The sequence below is a fragment of the Neofelis nebulosa genome, chromosome 3, assembly GCF_028018385.1.
Source record: "Neofelis nebulosa isolate mNeoNeb1 chromosome 3, mNeoNeb1.pri, whole genome shotgun sequence".
In the NCBI taxonomy this organism is placed as follows: Eukaryota; Metazoa; Chordata; class Mammalia; order Carnivora; family Felidae; genus Neofelis; species Neofelis nebulosa.
In genome coordinates this window covers 103,338,673-103,350,701 of record NC_080784.1, presented here as the reverse complement: position 1 = coordinate 103,350,701, position 12,029 = coordinate 103,338,673, and the positions used below count along the sequence as shown (strand labels likewise).

Here is a 12,029-nt window from a genome sequence, read left to right as displayed (position 1 = left end):
TTTATTTAACCATTTTTAGGTTGTGGTAATTTTAGGTTGTTTGTAGGGTGTTTTTTTGTTTTTGTTTTTGTTTTTTTTTTGCCACTGCCAAAATGCTACAGTGAATGACCTTTTTATATTTATTATTTATGCATGTAAAAGTATATTACTAAGATGAATTCCTGGAAGTAGAATTGCAGGCAAAGAAGTATGCATTAGCAGTTTTGAAAAATATTACTAAGTTAACCCTCCAAATCATATTGCCCCTGGTAAATATGGCAGTGCCTGCTATTCTTACCCTCAAAAGTGCTTACTTCTAAATCTACTTTTTCCAAATACATATTCATATAGATGATACATTTCTTAGATTTAATTTAGTTTCCAAGGTTCTTTGCAATATTTTCTTTTAGTCAGGTCAGATACTCTCTCAGACACTTAAACTTTCCTCAATCTCCTTTAAGAAAGGCTCTTTTTCTTTTTGAATGTCTATTAAGTATCTAAGAATTATCTATGCTTTCTCTAGAATCACAGCTTTCTTTGACTCTGGTGAAGAAGGTATTTTAAAATATGTCATTTATATGACATAACTCCATACTATAGTTTCTCAAAAGGATGGATATAGGTTCTTGTAAAATTACTTGGAATTTAGCTAGTGGTTGGGGCGCCTGGGTGGCTCAGTCTGTTGGGCGTCTGACTTTGGCTCAGGTCATGATCTCACAGCTTGTGAGTTTGAGCCCCATGTCGGGCTCTGTGCTGACAGCTCAGAGCCTGGAGCCTGCTTTGGATTCTGTGTTTCCCTCTCTCTGTCTGCCCCTCCTCCGCTCACGCTCTCTCTCTGTCTCAAAAATAAATAAATATTAAAAAACATTTTTTTAATTAAAAAAAAGAATTTAGCTAGTGGTTTAGGATAGGAACTTAAAAATTAAATCTTGTCATTTTGAGTTCATCTTGCACCTAGCAATGGGGAACACCAGGTAACGATAAAACACTATATAAGACTTTGTAAAATTGTTTCTGCTCTCTTTTCTTGGCATCTTTGTGAGACACATCTAAAGCTAACTGATGTTCTGTCTGGTATAGTCTAAATGATTTTAATGTGTATACGTTTGTAACAAAGGCACATTTTTGGACTTCTTATGATCTCTATTTTGTGTCTGGTGGAGGAGGTAGGAAGTTTTGAGGCAGAGAAATATACATTTTAAAAGAGCACCACTGGGTGATTCTTATACAGATGATGTGAATGGCTCTTTGAGAAATACTCATTTAAAGTGTCCGTACACTAAAAGAATGTGATTTGGAGAGCTAAAAGAATCCTGAGTTCACTGAACTGTATTAGTAGTCTAGTATAGCTGCTCATTTAATAATAAACTCTTTTTATGTCATTCCTGATAGAGGATCATCTGACCTTAGTTTAAAAGCATCTAGTAATGTGGAGCATAGGATTTAAAGCCAATCTATTCTATTAATTGAATAGCTCCAATTGTTTTAAAGACGAATTTCTCCGTATTTAGAATTGAAATTTACTTCCCTTTAATTAAATCTAGTTCTTTGAGAATAGTGACCTCATCCCATTCTCTTTTAATAAGTCTCATGAAAGTTTTTACAGTTCTTTATTTTGATTCTTAAAAACCTAATTTACTAGATCAGTTACCAATGGAGAGTATTATATTTTAAGACTTATTTAACATTTTAAAAAGTTTACAGAAACAAATTTTATGTTCTAGATATTGTCAGATATTTATCACTTTATGGTAGTATTCTTTTTCTTTTTTAGGAAAAAGTCTTAGACTTGCATTTAAAAATACATTTACTATTATTTGAATAGAAAGCAATCCAGACTAATATGGAAGAAATTTCACTTTGCTTAGGTACTTAAAAACAGCTGGATTTATATTTTCAAGGTTTTTAAGATATATTTTGCAAATTTGGTATTCTGTTAAGGTAAGGTCATCTGTCTAAACATTTCAAGAGTGTTTGTCCAGAGGTATTTCCGTCCAGGAGTGCTTTTCATATGCTGATTTGAATTGTACATTTGGATTATAAAGAATACTAATTGCTGATTCCCTCCTAGTGAAACTGTTTTAAACATAGATTTAAACATTTCATAACCTTAGAGATTATGTTACCCCCCCCTTTTTTTTTTTTTTAAGATCAGCGATTGGAGGTTCACAATGTTAATAAAAGACTTGCCCAAAATCATTCAGTTTGCCTATTGGCAGAGCCAAGACTCAAACCTAGTCTTATAACTTCTCATGCTGGTGCTTTTTTTTATTAAATTGAGCTCTGACAGCTTTGTCTGAGCATAGCCAGTGACTAGAATTTCACTGCTATGTCTCTTAAACTTGACGGTCTTGAAGGCAGATGCTATGCCACACTCATCTTGGTCTGGATTATGTTCCCTAGCACAAATGTAAATGTTTCATGAATAAATGGTTTGAGTCAGCATGTTTTATTGTTGAAAGTGCTTTTATTTTTCTACTTAAAACGTATTCTGTCTGGAACAGTTAAAAATAATTTTTTTTTTTTAATTCTTTGCTCTTGTTACATTTGATGATCATCTGGGAAGCTTTTAAAATAGTATGGGAATTAAGCATTGGTATTAATATTCCAATCCCTAGTGATTCTAATGTGCATCTAGAATTGATAATTATTGCTTTCTGGTAATCTAATCTTTTATATTCCTTTTTCATCAGATATTGATTGAGCCACCTACTAAATGCTAGGTGCTGTGTACTGTTGTGTTACCCTCAGGGGTGCCCTTTGTGTAAAATACAGAGTGAGTGTTATGAATACACACGCAGGATGCTTCTTGCCTTATGTCTTCTTCTAGCCACACATTTGTGTTTCACAGGAACATGATTTGTTTTCTCCAGATGTTCTGTGGTATATGGGTGGTGGTGGTAACAATGTAATGCTTCAGACTAATTACAATGTTCCAGATGTGGTAGGACCAGTGCACAGTTCTCTAATGTTTGATTTAGATACTTCATTCTTATTCACGCAGCTTCAGTTTTTATTAGCTATTTCAGGAACTATTTCCTTTTTTTTTAAATATATGTAATTTATTGTCAAATTGGCTTCCATACAACACCCAGTGCTCATCCCAAAAGATCCCCTCTTCAATGCCCATCACCTACCCTTCCCTCTCTCCCACCCCCCCCCCCCCCAATCAACCCTCAGTTTGTTCTCAGTTTTTAAGAGTCTCTTATGCTTTGGCTCTCTTCCACTCTAACCTCTTTTATTTTTCTTCCCCTCCCCCATGGGTTTCTGTTAAGTTTCTCAGGATCCACATAAGAGTAAAACCATATGGTATCTGTCTTTCTCTGTATGGCTTATTTCACTTAGCATCACACTCTCCAGTTCCATTCACATTGCTACAAAGGGCCATATTTCATTCTTTCTCATTGCCACGTAGTACTCCATTGTGTATATAAACCACAATTTCTTTACCCATTCATCAGTTGATGGACATTTAGGCTTTTTCCACAATTTGGCTATTGTTGAGAGTGCTGCTATAAACTTGGGGTACAAGTGCCCCTATGCATCAGTACTCCTGTATCCCTTGGGTAAATTCCTAGCAGTGCTACTGCTGGGTCATAGGGTAGGTCTATTTTTAATTTTCTGAGGAACCTCCACACTGTTTTCAGGAACCATTTCTATTGATTTACATTACACTTATGGTAGATTACGCTCCTGAGAATCTTTTCTGTATAAAAAGCTGTCAAGTTGGGGTGCCTGAGTGGCTCAGTCGGTTGAGTATCTGACTTTGGCTCAGGTCATGATCTCACGGTCTGTGGGTTCAAGCCCCGCGTCAGGCTCTGTGCTGACAGCCCAGAGCCTAGAGCCTGCTTCAGATTCTGTGTCTCCTTCTCTCTGCCCCTCCCCTACTCATGCTCTGTCTCTCTCTCTCTGTCAAAAATAAATAAAAATTAAAAAAAAAAGCTGTCAAGTCAGGTCTGCTTCAGTCTTTGATTAGATTTATTTTTTGACTTACCTTTCAAGTTTTATGTTGTTATTTTAGATGATTTTAAATAAATCAAACTTTTCCTATTATATGACATAATTTTAGAGCCGTATTTTTCCAGGAACAAGATTTAGTTTCAAGATAGAACCAAAACCACACCTCAGATTTAGTTAATAGTTAAAGCATACATATATAAGGGGGAAAAGTAAAATTTCTAGTATCAATATCCTTGATTTTTTCTATTAAATTATTGCTTTTATACCACCCTATTAAAACATCTAGTTGAAACAATTTGGTATTTAAGGAATCTTACATGGAATTTGACTTGCAGTGTTGTTGGGTTCTTGGTTTTTTTTGTTTTTTCCAAAATATGTCTTGGTACCTTGGGCACAAATAGTATCCTTATCTTATTACAGTATGTCTTACTCTGTTTGGGCTACTACTCTGTTTGTGGCTACCCACCACAGATTGGGTGTCTTAAGCACCTAAACATATATTTCTCACACTTCTGGAGGCTAGAAATTCTAGGATCATGGTGCTGACAGATTCACTCTCTGGTGAGGGCCTGTCTCCTGATTCATGGTTGACTGTTTTCTTACTGTGTCCTGATACTGTAGCAGGGGTGAGAGCCTCTTTTATGAGGGCACCTCACAAAGGCCCACCTCCAACTACCATCACATTGGGAATTAGGTTTCAACATATTAATTTTGTCGGAATACATTTAGTTTGTAGCACAGTATGTAATATATAACATTTTCTTTTGAATCTGTGTCTTCTGTCCATTATAGATACAGTGACTATTCCACAGACCACAGACCTTCCTTCTTACCAATATTTTATGTCCAAGCAGCTTTTTTTTTTTTGTGCCCAGCATATCTTTATCCTAGACTTAATTTGTCAGTATTTCTTAATTTGGAATATTCAGAGGAGTGCTCAGTGTCTATCAGTAGATGAATAAAGAAGATGTGGTGTATACATACATTGGAATATTATTCAGCCATTAAAAAGAATGAAATCTTGCCATTTGCAGCAACATGGGTTAGATCTAGAGGGTATAGGCTGAGCAAAATAAGTCATAGAAAGACAAATATCATATGAGTTTACTCCTGTGGAATTTAAGAAACAAAGAAGCAGGAAAAAAAAAAGACAAACCAGAAAACAGACTCCTAACTATAGAGAAGGTACATTGGAGGGAGTGTGAGTGAAATAGGTGATGGGGATTTTAAGAGTACACCTCTTGATGAGTGCCAAGTAATACACAGAATTGTTGAATCACTATGTTAAATACCTGTAACTAATTTAACACTGTGTGTTAACTATACCAGAATTAAAATGAAACACACACACACACATACACACACACACACACACACACACAAAGGAGTGCTTAGAAAAAGGGTGACAAAAGCAACTCATGCTCTCTTTACATCATTTTCTAGTTTCCAAGTAGTCATAATGAGTGTAAGACCAGTAGCCATCCATCTCAACAATTTCAGTGATACGGAAACAACTTTTTTCTGAAGTATTATCTAGTAGTTTATAAAATTTCTCTTGTGAGAACCTCCGACCCACTAAGGAGAAAAGAGATCTACTTTAGAATTCTTAATTTTTAAATAGGAATGACTTGTTTAACTTCTGTTTTAAGTTTGCAGCCCATTATTTTATACCTTACTAATGACATTGCATCTCTTTGAGCTCTCTTTCAACAGTTATTTTAACCAAGAACTCTAAAGGTTTGATATTGGTCAAAATTTTAACCAGAAATGGCCATTCTTTAAATTACTTTGTGTTGTGAAACTGGACTATTACAGTACTAGAATAGTTGTAATTTGTGGTCCTTAGATATACAAAAGTAACTTACTCTCACCAACTATTTCTCAGCCACATTTATCTCATGTATTAGGTGTTGGTTTCATGCTGTCATCTGAGAAATCAAGACGAGTCAATTGTCTTTGGCAGAAACCTGTATAAAGTACTGGGATTTTTTTCTTTGTTTGCTTGCTTGTTTTTTTCTTTTTTCTTTTTTTTTTTTTTTCTGGGTCAGTTCTGGCTCTTCACTGGAATTTCAATTTTTTTTACTTTCTGTATTTTCTGTAGATTCTTTTTTGAATAGAAATCATGACCTTGATACCTTGTCCTAATTCTGGTAAAGAATATGGAAACAGGTGCTAAGAGAGAAGTAGGAAAGGAAAAGTAGCAAGATAAAAGATAGACTTTAGACTCTTTCCAATTTTTTTTTGGTGTATAGTCTTTTAATATTGAACTTCTTCTGAGTGTTTTGTTTTTACTTTTTAGGTAATGGGAATTGCAGCGATACTAGAGGTTTAGAAATTGCTATAAAGCAACGTGTTGATGATGCACTGACTTCAAAACTTCCAATGTTTTACTTGGTCAACAGACCTCATGTTAGTTTAGTACCTTCTGCATATCCACTTCAAACAAACTTGGAATATAAATCCCTGAGTCTGAATTGGGCACAGGGGGACATTTCTTTGGAGATTGTGGATGGCCTAAGTGGAAAGATCACTGAAAGGTTAGCATTTCTAATTTCTTTTAAAACCGCATATTAAGCAGGGCACTTGTGATGAGTACCGGGTATTATATGTAAGTGATGAATCACTAAATTGTATACCTAAAACTAATATTACACTGTGTCAACTAACTGGAATTTAAATAAAAATGAAAAAATAGAAAAAGAAAATTGTAAGAGAAAATACTGTATTTATTAGAAAAGAACATCTGTACATAAATCTGTACATAAAAAGAAAAACTGTACATACAGTTTAAACCTGTGTTGTTCAAGGATCAGCTGTATTTAGAAGTGCAAGTGTAAGGGGCCCAGAAGTTAAGCTTCACAGTAAATCTCCCTCTGTCTATGCTATAATAAAAACAAAGTCCCTCCCAAAAGCACATATAAGCAAAATAATACATTTTAATACAGTTTTTAAAATTATTGTAACTTTTTTAGGTAAAAAATTTTAAATTATGAACAGTAATGAGTGTGTTATCATTGAGTGTGGCTATACTAATTTAAGGAGAAAAAAAACCATTTTTTTTTTCTGATGAGAAAACAGACCTGGCGAAGTTCTATAACTTACTGAAGTTACATAGTAAGTTGAATGGAGCCAGCATTCAAAATCAGTCTCCAGAACCTATATTTTTCTAAGTATCATTTCATGATTTTAAATACTTAAATTTTTTTTAAACATTTATTCATTTTTGAGAGACAGCATGAGCGGGAGAGCAGCAGAGAGAGAGGGAGACACAGAATCCGAAGCAGGCTCCAGGCTCTGAGCTGTTAGCATGGAGCCCAACCCAAGGCTCAAACTCATGAATTGTGAGATCATGATCTAAGCTGAAGTCAGATGCTTAACCAACTGAGCCACCCAGGCACACCTCATTTCATGATTTTAATTAGCGCTGGAATCATATAATGTGTTTGTATTAAAAATTCATTTTCTCTTACTGAAGCTGAATTTCTGGATCTAAGACTCAAGAATCTGTATATTTGATATGTGTTTTCAAATATTACTTACTTACACTTAATTTTTTATTTTTTTACTTTTTATTTTTGAGAGTGAGAGAGACAGAGCATGAGCCAGGGAGAGCAGAGAGAGAGAGGGAGACACAGAATTCAAAGTAGGCTCCAGGCTCTGAGCTTGTCCACATAGAGCCCTACACGGGGCTTGAATTCACGAACCACAAGATCATGACCTGAACTGAAGTCGGATGCTGAACCGACTGAGCCACTCAGGCGCCCCTATTACTTACTTACACTTAAATGTGAGAACTAATGTATTGTGTTATACTACCTTCTTGTAATAACCCTGTAGATTAGGTTGTATTGTTGCTCTTTTACAGGTAAACTGTCAAGTAGGTTAAATATCTTGTTTAAAGTCATCCAAATAGTAAGTGACACAGCTGGGATTCTGATCTGGACATTGTATTTCCAAAGCCCTTGTCTTTAGACACTATGCCTTTAGACATTTCTTTGTAACATCCCTGCCACTGATTGTCAAGCAAAGCTAAAACCCTTCTTTTTGTGTGACCATAGGTTTATAATGAAGTAATGAATAATGTTAAAAGTTTAAATGCTTAATCTTGCTTTCTTTGTGAAAGATGGATTTAAATCAAGACCACATACAAACATTTCTTGGTATGAACTCAGTCAAGCATTCTGTTGATTAATTCAACTAATGTGAATTAAACCATTGCTTTGCATCATCAAAAAGTAATATCACTGTTAATTATGAACAAACTATACACATAAAAACAAAACAAATCTTCGATGAAAGACATTTAAAAATCTTTTACTGAAAACAGAAAATAACGCAACAAGACTAAAATCAATAGATATAAAATGAGCCTAATTCTTTTATTGTAGCTATATCCTTGCCAGGTGATTACAAATGGAGAGAGCAGATGTGATCTAAATATTAGACAAAGTATAGTTCAGCCTCAAAGCATTACGTAAGGCAAAGGATACTTTATCATTGAAAGGTATAATTTACAAGGAAGACAAAAACAGTTAATGGATATCTATGCAACAAATAACATAGTATCAAGGTTCATATAGCAGAAGTTACAGAAAAGGAGGAAAAATTAAGATCCACCACTAGTTGAGACCATAATTGACCTCTTTCATTAGCAAATAGACAATAAGCAAGGATATAGTGGTTTTTAATAACAAAAAGGTAGATTTGCTTAACTTACGAAACTTTGCACCATAAAAATGCAAAAAAAGAACCAAAAAAAGATTCTACTTTTCAAGAACCTGTAGAATATTGAAAAAAATTCATCCTATGTTAGGCCACAAAGAAAATTTCAAATTCTAAAAGAAGCAATGTGTAGATAGTATTTGTAATATAGTAAATCTATAAATACTAAAATCAGGATACTAGAAATTTATTGGGAAAAATACTCTTAACTTTTGGCTCAAAGAGGAAATGTAAAATGAAACTTCAGAATATTTAGAAAACAAGGATATTGACAGCATTTCATGTAAGAACTTGTAGGATATAGCTAAAGCAAAGCTGAATAGAAAATCAGTACTTTAAATGCTTATATCAACAAATAATGGAAATCAAGCAGAATGAAAAAAATCAATAAGAGAAATGTAAATTAAAGAGCTAGAGCACAAACAAGTTGTAAGTAATCATAAGAAGCTGATTCTGGTAAATGTCATTTATTAATCTCATTTAACAAAAAGGGAGTAATTAACAAAAATAGAAGATTGAAAGAATCCTAAAAAACTTCTTTGGTCAACCATGTAAATATATTTGAAAATCTTGTGAAATGCATACATTTCCAGGAAAAAATTATTTCTATAACTGGTACAGAAGAGGGAAAAATCTAAACACTGTTTTCATAATAAAAGTTATCAAGAAGATGCCCTAACTATTCTCAAAGAAGGCACCAGTCTGCGGTGGTTCAGAGGAATTTTTTAAATCTTAAATAGTAGAAATTTCCAGTGCTATCTAAAGATAGAAAACTTCAAAATCCTTTTATGAAGCAGGTATACCACTGTACTTAAATAAGATAGAAGATTGATGCCCTCCCCTCACAAAAGTTACAGGCTAAACTTTCTTTTATATCTGAGTAAAATTTATGTATAAAATATTAGGAAGCAGAATGTAGTAGTATATTAAAAATATATATATATTTTATACAGCAATACCAATTGGTATTTTTTCTAGGAATTTGAGGATAGTGCTAACATAATAGAAATAATACCACATTAGAAATTCTTATTAAAATAATTTGTCATATTAATTGATCTAGGGAAATACCCCAAATATTCCTCTCTATAAATTCTAAGAAGGCACATAATACAGATATTCAACTATCTAGATAAAGATAATAAAAAAGGAATATTTTGATACTTTTGTTAAAGATAAAATGTGTCTTTATTAGAAGTATCATCATGATTGATGAGGAAATCTCAGAAGCATTTCCAGTAACATCCAGAACAAGACATTATTGTTTACTGTTACTGCTATTTAATCTTTTACTGAAAGCATTTGGACAAGAGAAAGAAGTGAGAGCCTATAAAATATTGAAAAGAAGGAGGTAAAATTACCTTTATTTGCATATGGTATCATTTATACCTGAAAAGCTGAAGAATCATTGGAAAAAACTACAACAAAAGGTTATCTTGGTGAAAATATTAATAAAGATATCACACAATAGATTTCATACACCAGAGGGTACGTTAACTATTGCTTTATATAAACTACCTCAAAACGTGGTTAAAACTACCTCAAAACTTAAAATAACCATTTATTACTGCTCACAAGTTTTTAGGTCACCTGAGCTGGATTTGGTTAGACTCCCTCATTCGTCTGGAGTTAGCTCTAGGTCAATTGAAAGTCAATTTGGCTGATCTTAGAGGGATGACGGGACTCTGGTCCATGTGTTATCTCAACCTCTTGTAGATTAGTCCCAGCTGGCTCATTTGGCAGAGGATTCCCTAGAGAATGAGAACACAAACCTATGAGGCCCAGGCTCAGAACTGACACATCATCTATTCTGTTCACCAAAATAAGTCACAAAGGTAGACCAAATTCAAGGGGAGGAGAAATTAACCACAGTTATTGGGAGGAAAATTTGAAAAGTCACATTATAAAGAGCATGAACACAGGGAGGAAGAAAGGATTTGGGCAATTTTTGTAATCACAAGAACAGCTAGTGTGAGAAGATACAACGAAGAGAGAGTTACAATAGCAAAAACTTTCATAGTCTGTGGACCCGCTTTTATTAGAAACAAAAAATATATCTACATGCATGTATGCAAATATGGGAGGTCATGAGAAGGGGTGTAGATATTTTACTTTTTAGTGAGTTAAATTTACATACAGTGAAATGCACTGCACAGTTTCATGATTTTTGATATATGTATATACCTGTGTAACCATCACTCCAAAGTGCAGGACATTTTCATCAGTTCCAGAAAATATTTCTCTGCTTTTTTCCAGTCAATTCTGGTAAAACCGTTGTTTTAGTTTGGATCAAAATAGATTAATTTTGCTTTAAACAATAAAATGCTCCAATGTCCATCTTCTTTAATTTTTAATGCAACACTATAGTAACTAAAACTGCAATTTAATAAAAGAAATAAGCTTCAGAAAGTAATTAAATATTCAGAACAATTTTCATGTAAATTGCATTGTACATAACTGAGAAAAATATTTGTAGATTCTGTGTTGATTTTACTCTCTACAGTGTCAACATATATCTTTGAATAATGATGAATGTTTCATTCCTTCCTACTTTAGTTCCCCATTTAAAAGTGGTGTGTCAATGGCAAGTCGGCTTTGTAAGGCTGCAATGTTAAGTCGATTTAACCTGCTTGCCAAAGAAGCTAAAAAAGAAGATTTACTTGAAGCTAGTACATACCATGCAGCAAAGGTAAGTCCTTCAAGGAATGAAAATGATTATAGAAATCAAATTTAAGACAACAAAAATGTAATTTTATGATGATGATACACAGCAGAAGTTAGTTGAATAGTACCTGACAATAAGGTATTGCCATGTACTGGTAAAATTCATTTTTAAATGAATATGCCAGAAATTGGATGTGTAAATGAGTGTTGCCACTTAAAGTAGTGACCTTAGTTGGTAGGTACATACTTTGATGATATCAATCAAAACCTGCTTTCATATCCAGAGAAACAAAATGGTAATGAATTTTTTTTCTGTAGGTGTTAACTGTGTTAACTTTAGAGGTTATGTATTTTAAAATAATACATTAAAATACCCATATAAATTAATTTTCCTATTTCAAAGTTGTGAAATAGCTTTAATTTCAGCATGTGACTTGGACCTGATTAGGTTGGTGATTCACAGAGCCTTTTTCTCTCTTTAAAAATATTCTGTTTTTAGTATTACAAATGTAACATATAGAGAATTTGCCAATGTTTTTAAATACAAAGGAAAAATATTACTTGTAATCATTCCTACTATTCAAATTATAATGTTCTTAATCTTTTATAAGATTAAGAGGTATTGCATGTTATAAGCACATTATTTCAGTTTTTCTCACCTGTGTCATGCATATATATATATGTGTGTGTGTGTGTGTGTGTGT

The 12,029-nt window shown here is 33.5% G+C and overlaps 1 protein-coding gene across 4 annotated transcripts in view; it reads left to right on the top strand.

Moving 5' to 3' along the window:
• The window catches only part of ADAD1 (adenosine deaminase domain containing 1), a 103,283-nt gene that overhangs the window by 29,197 nt on the left and 62,057 nt on the right, over window positions 1-12,029 (top strand). For all 4 annotated transcript variants that reach the window (XM_058721458.1, XM_058721455.1, XM_058721456.1 and 1 more), the window contains exons 10-11: window positions 6,239-6,476; window positions 11,218-11,350. In XM_058721458.1, the coding sequence (XP_058577441.1) occupies window positions 6,239-6,476; window positions 11,218-11,350 (371 nt within the window). The remainder of the gene's footprint in view (window positions 1-6,238; window positions 6,477-11,217; window positions 11,351-12,029) is intronic.